The following is a 20,402-nucleotide window of genomic DNA, read 5'->3' as shown; positions in this document are numbered from 1 at the left end:
TTCTGTTATCTTAAGTTATTTAGTCAATTGTTCTGCACATTTGCATGCAATTATTTTTTAAACCAAAAGCAGGTTTGCTGGTTTATTTCACCACATTGATTATACACATTGAGTACTATGAGACTTTAAATATTAAAGTGCAAAATAAGACCTGGCCACTCTTGTGGGTTTGCTACTGTTAAAATTTGAAACCATATAAGGGTAAAAACATGCCAGGCAGACAATGATGTTAGCAACACAGCTACAACTAATAAAATTGATAATGGGAGTGTTTTGTAGTCTGCGAATAATCAAGTATTGACAATAGTCAATCATATTGGCGGCACCATGGGCCCCCTAAATAAAATTCAGCTTAGGGCCCCATAAAGGCTTGGGCCGGCCCTGACAGATAATGAATCTAAAGGTCTTCTCCTCATGCAGGTGGATTAAGACAACAGCGCGCCGTTTAAAAATCACTTCCGATGACTGACATCACAGTATTTACCGGTATTTTGGAGCTGATGTGTGAATGGTCTCTTGTCTTACTGGTAAAAAGCCAGAATGCCATTGCTTGTGTGAACAGCATATTTGTGTATTTACCAGTAAAGTCATTCTGGAAATTTTACGGTAATTTACAGGGATTGCTGTGTGAAAGGGACTAGTAAGTCAGTGAATGAGTCAATGTGAATGAATCAGTGGCTGCGTTCCAGTTTTTTTTTTTTTTTCCATTCCCTCTCTAACTTCCCTCAGTCTCAATCACTCGGATGTACATCATTGCTTGCGTTGCATGATTGTCCTCTACTGGGGCAACCCTGTGCTGAATTGGAACGTCCTAAGCCCTTGATTACTTGAATCCGCTACAGAGTGGATGTAGCCTATTATTTACTTTTTTTCCCCCTTACAATTTTTTTCTAATGCAGCATTCTGTACAGTATATTAGGGATGCACCGAAATGAAAATTCTGGGCCGAAACTGAAAATTCTGGATGCACTTGGCTGAAAACCGAAACCGAAAATTACTTTTTAAAAATAATTATTAATTTCTTATTTAAAATAATTATTTTTTGTATAATTGGTTCACACATCAATTATATATTTAGTCAATTATTGTTAGACTTTAAATTAAAAAAATGTACTGAATCTGAATTAAAAATATATATTATTATCAGACCATGTGAGCAGATAGCAGGGAGAGGGTATCGTCATTTTACCAGCGTTGCCCAGCACAGCTATACCACATGTTATAGCACAGTAGGGCAATCTGAAAATAGAAACAAATCTACTAAAGAGAAATATCATGACAGCACGTTATTTGAGCAGACTTTGCTTTTTTTTCAATGACTTTTTGCTTTGTATTTATTATGTCTATGATTCCTCCGAGGGGAAGTGCTTAAGGGAAGTTTGCGAGTGCTTGTCTAAAAGTAGAGTGGAACTCAGTGAGTGAGTGAGTGAGTGAATGAGTGAATGAGAGTGAGTGAGTGAGTGAATTTTAGTAAACTGACTTTATCAAGAAAAAATCCTGCAAATTGTTTTATTTTACCTACAATATATGTGCAAAAAGAGTATTATCAAGCATGTTTTTTGGAAATTACAATCAAAAATGAGCAAAGCGTTCTGTGAATGATAAAGGCCATATTTTGACGATATTTTAGATAAAGTTGTTACACTAAATGTGACAAATGGCATTTACCTCTCTCAGCAAGCATTGATGAATGTGTTTTGTGTACAAATGCCATTCATCAGGTATTGAGCACTGTTAATTTAATATATTATATCTTGGCTCTTATATTTGCCTATTTGGGTTGGCATTTGCCATTTAAAAAAGAATTTGTGTACAGTTAAATTTGATTTTACTTTGTTGCTCTCTTCTAATACACTGTACATTCACTGACACAAGGACTGTCAATTTAATGTTAATTTAATGTAATTGATTATTTAAAAAACGAACAATAAAAACGAATTCAGTTATAAGGGATTCTCCGGCCATTTGAGAAATTTGATTGATTAATTGAATGAATCATACCATTACTAATTTTAATATTTTTTAATTGATTGGCAACCCTAAAATTTAGTAGTTTTATATTGATATTAATACTAAATATATAACAATAAATATTTGTTTAAACCATCTGTTACTTGTATTTTCCCTTACAGAAATGGCACCAGAGCTGGTCACTTTATTACAGAACTATGAAGAAGAAAATAAAAAAAGAGAAAAAGGCAATGGGATTAATCGCAAGAAAGAAAAAACAAACAAAAATGATGAAAGATATTAAAAAGAAAAAAGGTAATGCAATTACAAGGAATTTGATATATTGAGATGAGGCAATGAGAGGATTGTAGAGCTAATACAACAAAAGAGATGAGAGGAGAACCAAAAGTGAAGAGTAGAAGAAATATATTTTGCGGAAGGAATAGGGATAATTACGTTTCGTATATTAGAACTACACGACTGAGTGAGGAAAGATGTTCTTGTAGGAAGCGATAGAGGGGAAAAAAACTTGGGGAAATCATCTCTAGGTGACCTTATGGCCATTCCTAGTTTAATGAATGGTGCCGAAGAAGGCTTTACTCGGTAAATGGAACTTATTACTGTACATACCATGAGGTTGAAGATACTGTGTAAATGGTTATTGCCTGTATCGAGACCTGTTTTATGTTTCATACTATCTGTTTGTCTCTAATTGCCTTTTACAAAAACCAATAGTCCCTTACTGCAGTTAGGAATGCGGGCAAGGCAGTTCATACATCATTAGGAATCCAAACCTGCATTTAGTCCTTTAGAAAATTCATTTTTATCATGGATATGAAGACGGATTAAAGGATTGTCAGGGAATGGAATTAACCCCTGTATGGAACTAATCGTTTGATATAGTCAATGCATTGGTGCATGAAGGCATTGCCTCTTTCAAAGCCGATGTCTATCTGCGCTTTACATAATCTATGCGAACTCATTAATATAAGCATCCCTTGTGGCCCTTGGTCAAATGTCAAAGATTATTTTCAGACTTGCATTTTTCCCAATACTGCTGCAATACATGTGCATAGAGAATCTGTGAGAAAATGGTTTAAAATTGAAGATTTTTGTCGCAGTTCAGTTCTGTCGCATATCCAGTCAGAGATTATTAGAAAATAAACCCCAGTAGGTTGATCAGTAAAGTAAATTCATATATCTTAATATCTGACTGCTGAATGCTGCGATTGACCAATCAGAATCGAGTTTACTAGACCATTGTCTTAACTATAATTAACATACTTGCTTTAGGATCCCACACAAAAGAAAATGATGTATATATGATGATCCTCAAAGTGTTACCTTCGTCTTCTCTTCCTGTCTGTTCAGGTCAAAGGGATTGGCAGAAGAATGCTGGCGCCAGGTGCCCAGGGGCAGGATGGCGTTGTGTTGGCAGAGAGCTGCGGTTGTTAGATGGTTCCTCTTGATGCTCCTGTGGCACTGGGCACCTCTGGGCCCACTGAGCTGGTTTCTGGCTCTGGCTGAGCGTCTGGACCAGAAGACCTCACCGTTCTCTTCCATCTCCGGCCGAAGCAGCGGCCAGCTGGACTGGCTCCTGTCTGATAAAGGGCCCTTCCATCGCTGTCCAGAATACACTGAGTTCAAAGAACGCTTCCAACAAGGCTTCTCCACACGCTATAAAATCTACAGGTTTGTGCTGTGATGATTTTATTATTAGTTAAAAATACTGCATATTTAAAATTGACTTGTGAGCAAAATCGGGTCCCATGACAGATTCAGAGAAACCTGCGTGAAAATAAATATAAAATCAACTCAATTTCAATCAAAAAATTCTTAAAGCCATTTTTCTCAGCTTTCTCAGCCACTATGTTTTTGAAATGTCTCTTATGCCGACCAAAGCTGCATTTATTTGATAAAAACAATACAGTAAAAACAGTAATATTATGAAATATTATTACAATTGAAAAATGTGATTTTAAAATTTGATTTATTCATGTGATGGTAACGTGGAATTCTTCAGTGTCACATGATCCTTCAGAAATCATTCTGATACCCTGATTTGGTGCACAAAAACATTTATTAAAATATATTTATTATTATAATCACAGATGAAAACATTTGTGCTGTGTAATATTTTTGTGGAGACCGTGATACATCTTTTACATGATTCTTTGACAAATTTGATGAATATAAGTTCAACAAACATAACTTATTTGAAATAGAAATAATTTGTAACAAAGTAAAAGTATGTAATATCACTTTTTAAAAATTTAACACACCCCTGCTTAATAAAAGTGTTAATTTCTTTTAAAAATCTTAACAACCCCAAACTTTTGAATGATAATGCTTACAGTATACTAGCACATACGTGGAAATCTGATCACAAATGGGATGTTTTGCCCACAAAAAAAAAAAGCCACTTTATTTTTGGCAAGGAATTAGTTGCAGGAGAAAGAGTTTGTGTGTAAATTGCAGTGCATCAAATCATAAATTACATAAATTATTCTAAATGAATTAATCAAACCTACTGACAAGTCCTGACAATTTCTGACGCGGTTTTCCATGTGTTATTCTTTTATTACATCTCTGCAAGTGGGGGGAGAAAAATAATGTTTAATGGTGAAATCACTAATGTTAACAAAGAGAAACAGAAAAAGTACAAAAATAAAATAAAAAATGTTGAAGGCTGATTATGGTAAATCATGTTAGACGGAGTTGACTACACTAGGTAGGTGAAAACGTTATAAATCTACCTTGAGAAATGATATATATTTATAAAGAAAACTTGTTAATTAAAGGTGTTTGAATTCTGGACTCCTGCACAATAGTGTGGGGACAGATTTCGTGCAGACAAATTGACCTTTCGTCAGTCTTGTGATGGATCAAATAAAGCACAGTGAGAAGTCCTGACAACATCATATCAGGAGAAAATGAAAAAAAAAAAAAAAAAAAAAAAAAAACTGCCATCTCAGTTGTGATGATGCTTCGATTTATTGCAGATAACATTAGGTTCAGTCACATTATAGAAAAGGCCACAGCACATGCAGTGAAGACTTCATCTTCTCTGAGGCTGTCTGCATTAACTAAAACCAACACAACAGAATGACATTATGTTTACATAGTTGTCAGAGTCCATTTACATCTACACTGACCCATAAATAATGATGCCCTAGTAAAAGACCCCCTTCCTAAAACATAAATGCAGCTATACATTTACTTAAATTTATACTGTGAAAAATAAATATTGTAACAAAGGCACACCATGTATTTGACATCAACTTTTAAACAAACATAGATACTTTGTATAAAAGTTTGTCCACTCTAGCTCAAAAATTCAGTGAGTTAAAGATGAAGTAAAAAGTGTCAAAACCATGCCCAGTCTCCCCTATTCAAATAGAAAATGGTTATTTTAAAATCTAATAATATTTTACAATATTACTATTTTAGAGTATTTTTAATCAAATAAATGCAGCCTTGGTAAGCATAAGAGATTTCTTTTTCATGTTTTCTACCCCAAACTGTTAAATTATGTCTGTCAATAAATTATTTGTCTTTATTAATACATTATTACACAATTGTTTGTGGTTTGAAAACCCCTCCACTACGCTACACCATCTAGTGTGGTAAATGTTCCCTGGGAATCAAACCTGTGACCTTGCCGACACGGTGGTGATTATTCAGCTGTTGACCAGTTTTAATTACAAGCACACGGCATGCCGCTAACATCATTCTTTCAGTACTGTGTATATCGATCACTACACATTCATTCCAGTCTATGTCAAAGACACATGCACAATGGGAAGGAAAGGTGTGTTTTGATTCTTTACTGTGGCTGACCTCAGCTCCACCAGGGGAGTTTGGCCTTTTTGCCTGCTTCTTTTGACCCCCGCCGGCACGTGGCCAACTCTGTCTAACTCTCTCCGCTCGCCGAATTCAGAACCCAGCATGCCTACAGCAGCTGGGCAGTGAAAGGCCCACGGAACTGTGATGGACTCAGTGAGGGGGAGACAAGCCTCTGCCAGCCCTGTTTGAAAGGCTGTCCTGCAAGCCAAAGAGTCTGTGTGGGTGTTTGGGTGTAGGCGAGTCTTCTGTGTGTGCCTCACAGTTCAGATGCATTGTGTAAACAGCCTCATTGAACTCACACTAAAAAGATGGGACTTCAGCTGGTCACTGCATTGGCCCTTTGATATGATAACAGATCAGGATTTCCAAGAAGAGTGTTGCACATCACAAGAGGAGAACACCAGCAGGCACTGTACCTTTTACTGCTTCCTTGGGCACAGCTCCCCTCTGGGGGTTAACAATGCACCAAAGGATCCCCGGCAGAGTGAATTCTATGGTCTTTAGTCATACTGCCAGCTCCGATGGGGATTTTTTTCTGTTGTGAATGGAAAGAGACGTGTGCTTGCAATAGTTTTCTTTATTCCAAAGTTTTAGCAGTAGTTACACTCAGTTAAATTCAAGTTATTGAATATGAAAACCTCTGTGAGCTCAAAAAGAAATTCATAATACTGGTCTGCAATTTTTTTTAAAGTCGTCTGCTTCATAGATAAAAAGTGCTATTTATTATGTATTTTGATGTACTGAATCCAAATATGACAATTAAAGCAACTGATTGGCTACTTTTTCCAAGATATTTAAGTTTTTACATTTTATGTCTATGCATATTGTGTAGATAGTAGGCTATGTGTTACCTGTCCTGTTTATGTAACAGTTTAAACATCTGAAAAAGGGTCATATAAATCAAATGGAAATGAAACAAAAGGCAAAGAACACTAATGTACATAGTTTAGCCCTATTCACTGTCGACTCTGCGCTTCTTTGCTCGTCTCATATATTTATTAAATGGAGCATCTCTTGTCACTGTCCAATTTTAAGCATAATTTTCATTCTCAGTGACCCAGAGTTAGTAAAGTTTGACTATATTTCAAGAAGCATTTTGGCTGTAGACCAGTGTAATCAAAACAGAGACATCTGCTTTAAAAGACGTAACTTGAATAACTTTTTGACATTTGAATTTGCTTGATGTCTCATCCCAAACAATGGATTTCCAAAAAATAGATTGTGATATCTTGTGTTATGCATCACAATAACAGACAATAACAGATCAAAATATCAAATGGTGTTTGCAGTAATTTTATTCTTATGTTGCACTGGCTGATATGGTAGATGTTTTGAATTTACTACCACAGAAATGTAAAGGTTTTCAGTTACTGATGTCAAAATGCTTTACTACTCATTTTCATTAGTATGTTTAATTTATGGTAATATTTGACAGTTATGTTCAATTCATTAACATTATTTCATGCATTATGTATCATGAAGTAACAATGAACAATACAGCAATTAATCTAGGTTCACATTGATTTCTACGTATACAAATGCTTTTTCGTATAAATGTAAATAAGTTGTATGAATTAACATGACTTGATAGGTTATGAATATAATGACTGACTAATGAGCAATATTATATTTATAAATTAACATTAATTGAGATTGATAAATTTTCAAGTTCATCATACCAAATACACTAACGAATGTTAAAAAATTGAACGTTGTTTAATGTTACATAATTTATTTCACAAGCAATTTAGTTACATTTTTATTTATTTTATATTTTTCATGTATTATTTATTTATAATGTTTCAGCACTATTCATTTATGTGTAAAACTTGACTAATTCACCTTTAAAAGATTTGGACAAGGAATACTACAAGTTTTACCACAAGTAACATTTATGATTATAAGACCATGACGCACTACCCTTCCCATGTGGAACCTTGAGATGATGTATTAGCTCCCATTTGTGCTATTATCTGTAGACCATGCTGCACAAGGTGATGGCAGTGACGAGCAGCAGGGAGCTGCTCCATTGGGATTAAGTAACCTGGTAGCAGCTGGTTTCTAAAGGCAACAAGTATCTGCAAAAGAAATCAAACACAAAGACATGTGTAAATCATAAGCAATTGAGATGAAATGTCATGTTTTCATAGAAAACCCAAGAGCTGAATCATGTGGGTGACGCTGGTCAACAAAGTAGAATTAATAAGCCAATTAATAAGCCAAATGGATGGCAATCTTGGAGAAGCTTGCATGGAATTATAATGTGAAAAGACGATACAGGGGCTTGAAAATAATTGCTTTTGTGTTCTGTTGACTTGATGCAATTTACCACTTCAATCACTCACCAAAGAATATTTCAGAAGCATTTGATAAACGTTGTCTGAGCTTCCACAGATTGAGCCGAATTTCACTCTCTATATTATTGATGTTTGCCAGTGCAAAGTTTTTGCTGAGCAGTTTAATTTTGTTTTTGCATTGTGTATTTCTGGATTTTGCTGAAAGCATGATTTTGTCATTTCTTATTTGCTTAACTTTGGCAACTAATCCTTCTTTAAAAATCTATAGTAAAATCCGCTTTCACAATACAATGCAGCCCCTGGTGGGAGGGGCTCCTAAGCTTATTTTCTAGATGATGCCCTGAAAAAAAGCAGCATGTGCCAATGTTTTAGTTCACTAAACAGAAGCCTTTGAAGTTGTGCATTAAACTAAGGGTTTAAAGAGAAAAATAAAAGGAGAGCAAAGACAGAATGGGACGTTTAGACAGATTGTGACATTTTAAGCTTTTGGCTGAATAGGTGAACAAACTGTTTAGAGTGATTCAATTGCCATCTGTTGAAAACGTGGCATCATTTAATTTCAGGTTTTTCTAAACACATAATTGGGACAAGCTTTGGACATACTTGTGTAAAGCCTGTTTCTGATTTGTTTTACTTTAGTGATTTACCACATTGGACCTACTGTGCTTTAACAGTATTCTAAAATAGACAGCATATTAGTTGCCACAAGTCTTTGAGCCATAATTATAATTATCTTCAAATTGGTTCCACATTCTACAGAACACTGAAAAAGTGAAAACGTGCTGTTGGTAGCTTACGGAGCTATTTTTACCTGACCTAACCCTTCAATAGTTTTTGCTTGTAGAATCTAGTGTATTATTGGATAATATTTTTTATTTAAATCAAACTGGATAATTTAGATGTTACCACATGAAGCATATTTGAGGTTACCTGAGAAAACATTTTAACATTGTAGGGGCATAAACAAAGACTGTAAATCTGCAAAGCGATATTGGAGGACATGCAAAAGAGTGAAACACTGGACAATTTTGTAAAGGGTTCAGTAAATGTGTCAGTGTCTGCATGAGAGAAGGGAGGCAATATATCATACTTACAGTACTTTAGTTGACAAGAAGTTCCTATTTTATTTTAGATGGACAAAAGTCCAAGATGCACTGGGAACAAATATTTCTCAGAAGCACTGAGCCTGATAGTCTGTCACTCCAGTCTAATTCATGTCAGTTCTAATGTGATTTCATACTGAGGCAAAGTGTGAAGGTCATTTAAGGGAACAAGATGTCCATGGAATAGAATGTCCAGCCACCACAGATAAAGTAGTACACTCTTAAAGTTTCTTGGTGGAACTCAAAATGATTATTTTATGGCTTTGCGAGAAAAAAAAGAAGAAAAAAATAGATATGCAAAACCTAGATTTACTCACCAATATTGTTCTAAATAGTATGATTTTCATTTATTGAGGTCAAAAGACTAATCTTTAGGTTAATATCCTGCCGAATCTTTCCATGTAATGAAAATTAATGAGGACTGGAATCTCCAATTTTTCAAAGGCACCATAAAACTATCATAAAATTCATTCATATGTCTCTATATTCTAAGTCGTCTTCAGTCATTAGATAACTTTGTGTAAGAAACAGACTGAAAGTTAAGTCATTATTCACTGAAAATCTGGACCTTAACTCTTTCTCTCACTGGCATGTTCATAAGAAAAAGTCTGATTCATGAGCAAATCAGTTCTTTGAAATCTTCTTAATCTAATCTCATTTGAACATATACAAACCTTTACAATGGTCACAGCAATATGAATAACCTTTAATATGTCATCATGATATTTGTAAGTATATTTAAATAAGGCCTTGCTCAATATTTCCTCAGCTGGAGTTACAGGAATTTGTATCTATTAAAATGTATTATTAGAGGACCTAAAGGCACCAAACTATAAAAAATCTAATTAGAGCATTTAGCACTGAGATTCCTGGTGAGTAATCAAGATTCAAGCTAATTATTTCAATGTAAAATCAGAGCCACTGCTACTTGACTTGTAAAAAAAAAAACCTCAGTGCACAACACAATACTTTATCCCATTAACAGCTTTGCTCAATTTACTACAAAAAGATTTTAAAAAAATGACTCTAAAACAGCACTGGCAACTTGAAAAGTAATATATATTTTGTCCTATAAAATGGTTTAAGGGTCTCTTGGAGGAAATGTTTAACTGTCTCAAATTAGTGAAGAAGTGTTGTGAGGCAACTATTATTGTGCTGAGCACAAACACGGCTGCAAAATGCACCGCCAGCACGGGTTCACAGGGGAAATGAAAGAGACTCTAATTGCTATTCAGACTTCCCCTCCCTCATTCACCAAACTCTGCATAGCACTAACCACCATCTACGAGGAATTCTAAAGTAGTAACAATGACTTTGCTATTCAGGCTATCGTTGAGCAGAGGACAGAGCATTCATTATATGCATCCGATAAAGGCATGTGTCTGTTTTAATGAGTGAAAAGTTTGAGAGGTGAAGACCTATTTTCATAAAGCCCACCTGCCGTCCTCTGCTTGATTGGCAGGCTCATACAAACGGGCCAGACGACCCAGTTTTAATCCACCAGAGCGAGGTGTTGCAGATCAGCAGTTCTCTCTTTTGGATGTACGTGTGTGCTGTACAGAAGCCTTAAAGTTAAAATCGCATTAAACCGAAATTGCAATAGTCTTTTCCTCCCTATTGTGACATATATCCAAGTGAATTGGCTTCTTGAAAAGAACAAATGTATGGTGGGACTTTGTCCATTTGTTGGATCGTTGTGGTTTGCTATTGCAGTGATCTCATGAGTGACTTATTGTTCCGCCCTCACGCCAGTAAACACGTCATCAGAGAGGAGATTTCTTTTCAAGTGGGAGGGGAGGTTATCTTGATTAAAGATAATGAGGGCACATGAATGAAAAAAAAATAATGTGCATGGATAAATCATTTATAATAAATACTGCAATCTTCCATGAAAAATAAAAATTGTCCATTTTGATTTCATGGTGACTTTTAAGCTTAAAGGATTAGTTCACTTTTAAAAAAAAAAATTGCTGATAATTTACTCACCCCCATGTCATCCAAGATGTCCATTTCTTTCTTTCTTCAGTTGAAAAGAAATTAAGGTTTTTGATGAAAACATTCCAGGATTTTTCTCCATATAATGGACTTCAATTGGCCCCAAACGGTTCAAGGTCCAAATGACAGTTTCCGTGCAGCTTCAAAGGGCTTCAAACAATACCAGACGATGAATAAGGGTCTTATCTAGCGAAACGGTCATTTAAAAAATAAATAAAAAAAGTTTAAGTTTTATAAGCACAAATGCTCGTCTTGCTCTGTTCTTTGATGCGCGTTCGTGACGGCACGTAATACGCAATTACTTTGAAAAGGTCACGGTTGACGTAAGCGGAAGTACCGAGTCAGTGTTTTTTATTCAAACGTACATTTTTTTATTTATTTTTGAAATGACCGATTGTTTCGCTAGATAAGACCCTTATTCATCGTCTGATATCGTTTAAAGCCCTTTGAAGCTGCACTGAAACTGTCATTTGGACCTTGCACCGTTTGGGGCCCATTGAAGTCCATTATATGGAGAAAAATCCTGGAATGTTTTCATCAAAAACCTTAATTTCTTTTCGACTGAAGAAAGAAAGACAAGGACATCTTGGATGACATGGGGGTGAGTAAATTATCAGCAAACGTTTTTTTTAAAGTGAACTAATCCTTTAAGGCAGAAACCAGTCTGACAGATACAATAAAAACAATGAATGCGAGAAGTTGAATTATAGCAAGCCCATGAAATGATACCCAGGTGCGGTGGCCCCCTAGTACGGGAGTATTAAAAAGCTGAGCGTTTTGGGTGATAGTGTCTCACTCCCCAGCAGTGTTCCAGGTGCTATCAGCTGGTGCTAAAGGCCTTTAATTAAGACCATCTATCATCATTAGCTAATGGTCGGACAGCCACTGCTTTCGTTAATTAACTCTTGGAGATTTTCACGAACCGTATTAAGCCCAAAAGACGATCCCTTTGGGTAGCATCTTCACGGAAGTGTTTTGTTGTGTGTACATAACTCTAGAAAAACAGTGACTGGGATTGTTATTGGTTTTATAAAATGCACATACGGTAGATACAGAGAGTGTTTTGAAAGATGTATGTGCAGGCATGATGCCAGAGTTACAAAGGCTGTCAGTTGCATCATGTAAACTCTATTGTGTTTATGGACCTGAATCATGTTTGTCCCGCATTACGATGAGGTGCATTAATATTCAGCGCCATGCAATATTTATGCATGCTTTACTGTATTTTCTGCTCATATCAGCATTTTCTCGGTTTCCTGTTCTACCAATAACCGATGAAAAAATGGGTTCCAAAATTCACTACATGCATTAAAGCACTTAACTTTGTTTATTTTGTCTTGCAGGGAGTTTAGTCACTGGAAAGTCAACAGCTTGGTGACAGAGAAGAGAGACTTTTTCAAAGCCCCGCTGCCTTTGGCACCGGAGTTTTTACGCAACCTCAGGCTACTGGGGAGAAGGCCGAGCCTTCAGCAGATCCATGAAAATCTGATCAAGAAATATGGCACTCATTTCTTGGTATCAGCCACATTGGGAGGTAAGCCAATATTGTAGATGAGATCTATACTAAAGGTGAATTTTAAAAATGCTTTTAAAGTTATTTTAACTATGGATTTTGGTAACATTCTGTACAACTTATATATGGGTAGTTTTAGTCACCATCAAAATTACAGTTTATATATGAACATAAAAAAGAAATTGTTCATCTTAGGTCCAGTCATTATTTATTTTAAGTCTTTTTCCTTTTTAATCATATTTTTTGCCTGAACTAGTTCAATGGTGAATGGTTGAAAATGGTCACGTGGTGTGACAAATGAATTTTTATGCAATGGATAATTTAGTAGTACTGATTTTCTTTAAGTACAAATATTTCATGTAGTCTCTCAATTAATATGAGCAGGAAGGTATTAAGCAGCAATTTACAAGGATATATTGAGGTGTTTTGAAAGTCATAATAGAATATTTAGAATTCAGTGCGTTATAGGCTTCAGGGAAAATTTCTGGCATTTAAAAAAAAGAACAATGATCAAATAAAAAATAAAGGCATATGTTTACTATTCATACCGATTCTGACATCCTTGGCATACGTTTACCCATAATCAGACATTAATTTTCTCTTCTCCCTCTGGCACCCAAATAATAAGTAGGGCAGAATGTCCCAGTGGTGGGTTCAAACCTTTCTGTGTGTCTCTTGCAAAATGTTGCACGTTACTGACACTAATTATGATGTCACTTATTGGTGTATGTATGCAGTGAAGCTGCAGAACTTCAGCGACAGGGGAGACAAATGAAGTGGTAAAGCTAGAGTGAACGCTGGTAATTAACGACTCAAAGCAAAGGAAATGGGGGGACAGTGCTATTGCGTGCATACTAATCAGACTGAAACTAATAACTACACTCAAGCTCAACACATATAGGTAGGCTACAGGAGATGATCCTCAGTCCAGAAAATAATATTTATCTTAATTTCAGGCTGAGGTTGAGCCACAGATCAAAAATAGCCTTTATATTAAAAAAAAATCTAAAATTGATCTTCAGAAGAAATGTAAAAACCCCTTTCGTGTGTGCCCTTTTCTTTCCTTCAAAATCGTTATTGCTTCTCTGCCTTAACTTCTGTGATTCATATTTAACGAAGCCTTGAACAACTCATCCACAGTTCATGTTAAACGACTGTACGAAAGACATATGATAGTACACTCTGACAGTCAGACTCAGTGCAGAACTCACCGTTGCTTTGCTGAACATTGTCTTTGGAAAGTGAAGACTTTTTATATTTGGACTCATGGTTTGGTTTTTGCATGCATCTTTCCTAAGGGGAGGAATCACTCACGATCTTCTTGGACAAACAGAAGCTGAGCAAAAAGTCAGAGGGCAACGGAAACAGCTCCGTGGTCTCCCTTGAAATCTTGCACCAGTTGGCGGCGTCATACTTCACAGACAGAGAGAGCACCCTACGAAGACTCCACCACCTGCAGATCGCTACATCTGCCATCAAGGTAACAGACGACTCAGCTTCTTCCTTTCTAATCCAAACCAGACTCATTGGAAAATGAGTCTGGTGCCGTGCCGGTGGTGACATTTCTGCTAAATTAGATTACTTTGCTTCTTGATGAAACATCCAGTGGATGGCACTAAAAGCATGCACAATTTTCTTGTGAATCTGGCAAAATTTTATGTTGGCTGTTGTGCGTTTCATGACAGTTTACAATTACATTAAACCCTGTAGTTGTAGTGCAATGCTGTACCAGGTGAGATAATGAGCAAGTTTACTATGCCAAAAAAGCTATACATATAGACCTTAGTCAGGTTAGACCCCATATTGAATTAAACATGAATGAAAACGTGTGTGTTGTGAAGGATAGACTTACAGTCATTATATAACACTGTATAGGCCTAAGGGTCAAAAATCAATCATTTTCTTTAAAACAACTTTAAAAACTGATTTTTATAGTTTTTGTCTGCTGAAAGATTTTTTCTTCTTCTTTTTTTCGCAAAGCTGTCAGCTGAACAATCAAAAAGTTAACTTAGACTTAAACTTTAGATCTGCCTGTGCCATGTGACGCATTGGGCGCGAAGCAATTGCCAGCGGGCTCAATCGGTCTTAACCGTTTTGGCTTTGTCCCATGATAGGTCGACTGTGCGTAAGTCTTCGATGAAATGTACGGTGCCATGTTTGTCTCGGGTGTCCTTGCTTCTGCTTCCCGTGTGGTGGCGATCATGACATGGCCATCTTTGTTAATCGTTCCGAGAATAGGCAAAGAATATGGTCCGTAAAACAAAAACAGCGCTCAGTGAAGACATCTGCCAAGGAGTGGATAACAGTTCTTCAGTAGATTTCCTCATTGCCGACATGGTCGCGGTATGAGATCCGGAGTATTTGCTGAAGACATTGTTGTTAAAAGATGTTTAGGGATGCTTGCTTTCCAGGTCTCACTCGCGCAAATGGCCATGGGAACGACAATCGAATCTTTGGAGTCTATGGAGCTGATTATGTGCTACAAACGTCAAGATCTATTGAAAGCGTTTTGAGGTCATAACCAGGGGCGTAATTTACGGGTGGGAGGGGTGGGACATGTCCCCATCACTTTTTGCTTGGGTCGATATTCTCCCCACCCCTTTTGAAACATCTCGTGGCACGGATGTACCAATACAAATTAATAAAATATCTCCAGTTAACTTGCAGAGCATGCATTCCATTCGTTTGTTAAATAAGAGGTGATCTAGCATGCTGAAATATGTTTTTGAAATCAAGTAATCAAAGTGCTCGTTGACTCTGCAATCAATGGTGCAGATACAGTGTTCTCCCATGACTCGCGCACACTGCAGTCTTCACACAGACGTGCGCTTTAATCCGTTTCGGAGACTCTCTATTTGTTCCGATGAAATTAATGTATATATATATATATATATATATATATATATATATATATATATATATATATAGTAGTCGGATCTATATATTTATTCGGTACAAACAACATATATTAGATCTCATAAAACGACAAATGAAACCCAATGTATATTTAAATCAATTGCTGGACATCGTAATGTTATTGTTCATAGGTACAACTGATTGATGATTAGCAAATCTTGCAAATCACCATTTTTCAATGATCCAATGTCGGTTTGTTCTAGCTGACATTTCAGAGTGATAATTAACTTAATTGTACATTGATCTATCTTGTAATGTAAAAGTTTTCCAGTTCTCTGTAAGCCCAAAGAGAAAGTCATTATCTTTCCATGGAGCCATCGGCCCTGTTCCTATTTCATCTTGCTTCCATTTCACACACTTTTTTTGAGGCTATAACTTTTCTTCACAGGATTGAATGTGCTGTGTTTCTCTATTAATGCTGATTATTGTTTATCAATGTCAGTCGTATAGGCGTTTGAGCTGTATGTTTGTTGCCGTGGTAACTCTTTAGCAATTAAGGTTCTTTCATTTGCAGCAATGCCATTTCCATGATGTGTCAAGTGGCCCTTGGTCTTACTCGCAGCTGCTGAGTGGGTGTAGAAATGCTGGTGACTGTAACATCATGATTTCTTCAGAGGGAGCTCTGCATGACATTATGCTGCTGAACTGAGACAAAAATAATTGACTTTCAAACAAGATATGCATCTGCTTGTATGTTATAGTTTTATATAAGAAATATATCTTTCGGGGTTGGAGATGTTTTCTCAAAGTCTCTCAAAGCAAATGTCTCACTTGCTAAAAGATAATAAGTTTTTTTTTATTTATATAGTGGCTTTTTTTAAATACTCAAGACTGCTTTAGAGGGAAAGCAGGAAAAATGATGACAAAATGAGCTTTTGTTAATATGTTTATGAGCTTTTGCTTAGTATTCAATACTAATTACATAAACATATTTTCACCGCAATCGATCCAAAGCAAACTCGCCAACATCGCAAAAGCTGATCTTGCAATATTCTTGATGCCGTGACCATCTTTTGTTAGTCACACTAATGCTGGCTAGTCAAAATTAAGTATGCCATTTTCAAGCACTGTCAAAGCCAAACTTTCTACACAGTGCATTCAATCCTGTGAAGAAAAGTTTTAGCCCCAAAAAAAGTGTGAAATGAAAGCAAGATGAAATAGGAACAGGAACGATAGCTCTGTGGGAAGATAAGGACTTTCTCTTTGGGCTTCGACATGCTTTTCATTAGCCTGAGCTTTCCCTACACAACATCTGCGGAGAAGTTCAATTTAACACGTACGATTTCATTTCAATATGACCACGGACCTACACACTCATCTGCATGTATTTGCAGCAAATGTGCACTAGATTTGAAGCTCTGTCGATCGGGATTGCAAAATACATCACGTTATTCAAATTAGCATAGATGTACCATTTTGTACCCATATAAAATATCCTGCTTGGGCACGAGAAAAGTGTCCATGGCAACAGTAAATGGCACTTTGTGACAGACTGACCTCATCAAATCATATCAGTGAAATTGTTTTGGTTTACACCCCTGAAATGTTTTCAGAGAGCCTTCTAGCATTGCTTTAGGGAGAGCAGTCTGTCCTGCCAGGTGTTTTTGTCAGGGGAGAGCTAATGAGACGTTACGGGGCTATAGGGCCCTCCTTTGACTGCTTTCTTCCTGCACCCTGTGTGCAAATCAGCCTGATGAATTGGGCACCACAGCAGAAGTGGGTTATAGCGAGCTCATCAATAATGCCATAAAGGATGATCAATTACAACCTCCGCTCACAAACGAAGTGCAAAAGCACACCAGGAAGCGGCTTCTGGGGGACATCACTTTGCCTTCGTGTAATCAGAGACCACTTAAGGCCAAAAATAGCCTGAGATCCTAAGGCAGGTTGAGCGGTGATCAGATTTTGCAGGAACAAACAGTCCTGAGATTAGCTGGTCTTCACAGATCAATAAGATTCTGTTGGCTCAACGGTAAAATTTACACTGCTTTGGAGATTCAATATCAGCGAATTTACGTCTGATTTCATAAAGTTTTCCGTTCAGTCCAGATCTACAACTAGACTCTCGCCCCTCTCTGTAATATAACCATTTGTCATAATGACATACTATTAACAGTCACCTCTGTGTAGGACACGGATCTCAGAGTTACCGCCAAAGCTATGGCCGAGTACATGAGAAGCATATAATTGTTAATGTTAAAAGACTAGGTACATGTCATTAAAGGTGACACTTTAAACACGCAAGGACATCTCACTTGTCCAAAGGGTACTGGAGTGAAAATTAAAGGCAGTACAGCATTTACACAGAATCAATGCAAAACGTACAATCACACTTGGTTCTGTTAACCTTTCTCGCATGTTCTTTCTCTCCGCTAATGTGGACTGAACACCATTCTAAAATACTCTGACAGTTTTTCCTGCACTACTATTCAGCAATGCCACAACAGTGAACACCAAATCGACAGCTCAAAACACATATCGAGACCAGTGTTATCCGAACAATAAAAAACAAATGACTATTATGTGTCGGTTCTTTTTAGTGCATTAAAAACACAGTACAACCAGTCTAATCTGATTCCAGAACAAATGACTCTTACGGTCCAATTCTTTTTTTAGCGAATCAAAAAGATACAACATGAGCAATGCACAATGATTACCAAACAAATGATTCTTAGAAGCCAGTTCTTTTTAGTGACGCAAAAACATATACAGCGTCACCAGTTTACTATAGTTACCAAACTGTCAGAACGATTCTTATGAGCAGGTTCTTTAAAGAGAATCCAAAACTTGCAACATGAGCAGTTTTTTTTATGATTTATGATTTTTTACCATACAAATGACTCTTCTGAGACAATTCTTTTTAATGAATCAACAATGGCACCGCAGCCAATTTACTGTGATTACCTAAAAAAAACCTCTTATGTGTCTGGTTTCACAGACAGGACTTCGATTAAGTGTGACATTTAAGTACAGTAGCTTTTATATATAAACGTGCCTTAGAAAATAAACATTACTGGTGTGCACGTTGAGATTTTAAGATATGTCAGGACAAGTTGCTTTCAGTTAAGACAGCTCAAACATGCATTCTATTCTGGGACTAAGTTTAAGCCTTGTCTGTGAATCCAGACAATCATTCTTTTTAGTGAATCAATACACAGCATAAGCAGTTTACTGTGATCACCAAACATTTGACTTTTTATGAGCCATTTCTTTGTGAATCCGAAACATAATATAAAGATACCAATTATTAGATTGCATATATGGTACATAAATATGATGATAATTCGGTACAGTGGTATATGTAATGGTGACATAACTAACATGGCATTCACCAACACAGTATTTTTATTTATTTATGTATTTTTTGTCTGAGTGCAGAATGTAAATGAGCACCAGTATTTAAAGGAGGGAGCTCAGAACTCTGCACCATTTATGTCAAGAGCCGCCTCTAGATAGTTGGCACTGGTCAAGCGACTGACAGTGCCGTACAATCAAAATAAGCTGTCAAATTCAATGAAGCTCAGAATCTGCACTTAAAATTCTGTCACATGTCATGAACTCTTAAACTGCTTTCAGAGCGAATCTGCAGTCTTTAGCCAACTTTGCCTTCCACAGCGGAGGCAGAGAAATTTCTGAAAAATGAGTCAACTTGATATGCATTCCTTCAGCATTTCAATTGACAAAGAATAGGCTCCACTCTGTGGTCTGTGGGAGTTTTCAGGGACTGTGGATGATGTGAGATGTTAGAGAAATGGAAAGGAGAGTACTGTACCCCAGGTATTCATTTCCTTTGTTATGCCCTTAAGAAAAGCATGCCGAGGAAGCTGTGGAAAAACAGCTCCGGTAAATATAAGATCAACAACAAAACAAGACACTCTCTGAGGAGGCAGGGTGGAAAATGTGGGATTTCAGTGTCATCCGGTTGTTTTGTCAGGTATGATATCATTCCTTAAATAGATGGCAATATTAATTGCTGCTGATAAAACTTATACATATTTGTGGAGTAAAAACAGCAGGGTGACAAGTAAACTAGAGATTTTGTTGGGCTTCACATGTAATAGCTGGCTGTATTTTTTTATTCATCTTTGTTCATACATAGTAGAGACCTACTTTATAGTGCAACATAATTAATGTACATATAATCTTTTAATTTAATTAATTAAAATGTAATCATTTACACAATATTGCTGTTTTTACTGTATTTTGGATTAAAATAAATGCAGCCTTGGTGAGCATAAGAGACTTCCTTGGGATGCATAAAAAAATCAGATCAATTACAGCCCGTAATATATAGTTCTCTCTCTATGTACGTTAGGCTCAGTATATAAGACCTTGAGAACAATAATTTAAAAAAAGAAATGATTGGAATGATTTCCTCATGAAGAATGCAGGTTTTGTAAAGACATTTACACGGATTAGTGTCTGGTTTTATGCGCGAGGTAAACAGCCTAGAGTCCTATTGGGATCAGAGCAATTGAGCTGCAGTAAGCAATCATAAATGACAAGTGATCTAATGAGATGCAGTGGGACGATGTGCGGAGGAGGGCATGTTTACAACACTTCAGAAAAGTGACAGTATTTCATAAATTAATGATAAAGTGTGCATCTGTATGCGCACATACTGTATTATGATACATGTTTATGCTTTTCACACTAAAACTGTCAACATCATCATACAGACTTTACTTAATATCCATGGTTCTAGTGTTAGATTACAGTCTCTAAATATTTTTTTAAAAATTAATTTGTTTCAATCCATGTGTTAATAAATAGTGACACTAA

At 36.4% G+C, this 20,402-nt stretch overlaps 1 protein-coding gene across 2 annotated transcripts in view; it reads left to right on the top strand.

Moving 5' to 3' along the window:
- The window catches only part of brinp2 (bone morphogenetic protein/retinoic acid inducible neural-specific 2), a 105,257-nt gene that overhangs the window by 35,858 nt on the left and 48,997 nt on the right, over positions 1-20,402 (top strand). The window contains exons 2-5 of one of the 2 annotated variants that reach the window (XM_077231652.1): positions 2,133-2,265; positions 3,322-3,642; positions 12,535-12,725; positions 14,003-14,184. In XM_077231652.1, coding sequence (XP_077087767.1) covers positions 3,371-3,642; positions 12,535-12,725; positions 14,003-14,184 — 645 coding nt within the window. In that variant the 5' untranslated portion in view covers positions 2,133-2,265; positions 3,322-3,370. The remainder of the gene's footprint in view (positions 1-2,132; positions 2,266-3,321; positions 3,643-12,534; positions 12,726-14,002; positions 14,185-20,402) is intronic. The other variant, XM_077231645.1, reaches the window with a different exon arrangement.

Source organism: Siphateles boraxobius, unplaced genomic scaffold, assembly GCF_051911475.1.
Source record: "Siphateles boraxobius isolate OS27281-9 unplaced genomic scaffold, OSU_SipBor_1 1, whole genome shotgun sequence".
NCBI classification, from domain to species: domain Eukaryota; kingdom Metazoa; phylum Chordata; class Actinopteri; order Cypriniformes; family Leuciscidae; genus Siphateles; species Siphateles boraxobius.
This window is presented reverse-complemented; position numbering and strand designations above follow the sequence as displayed.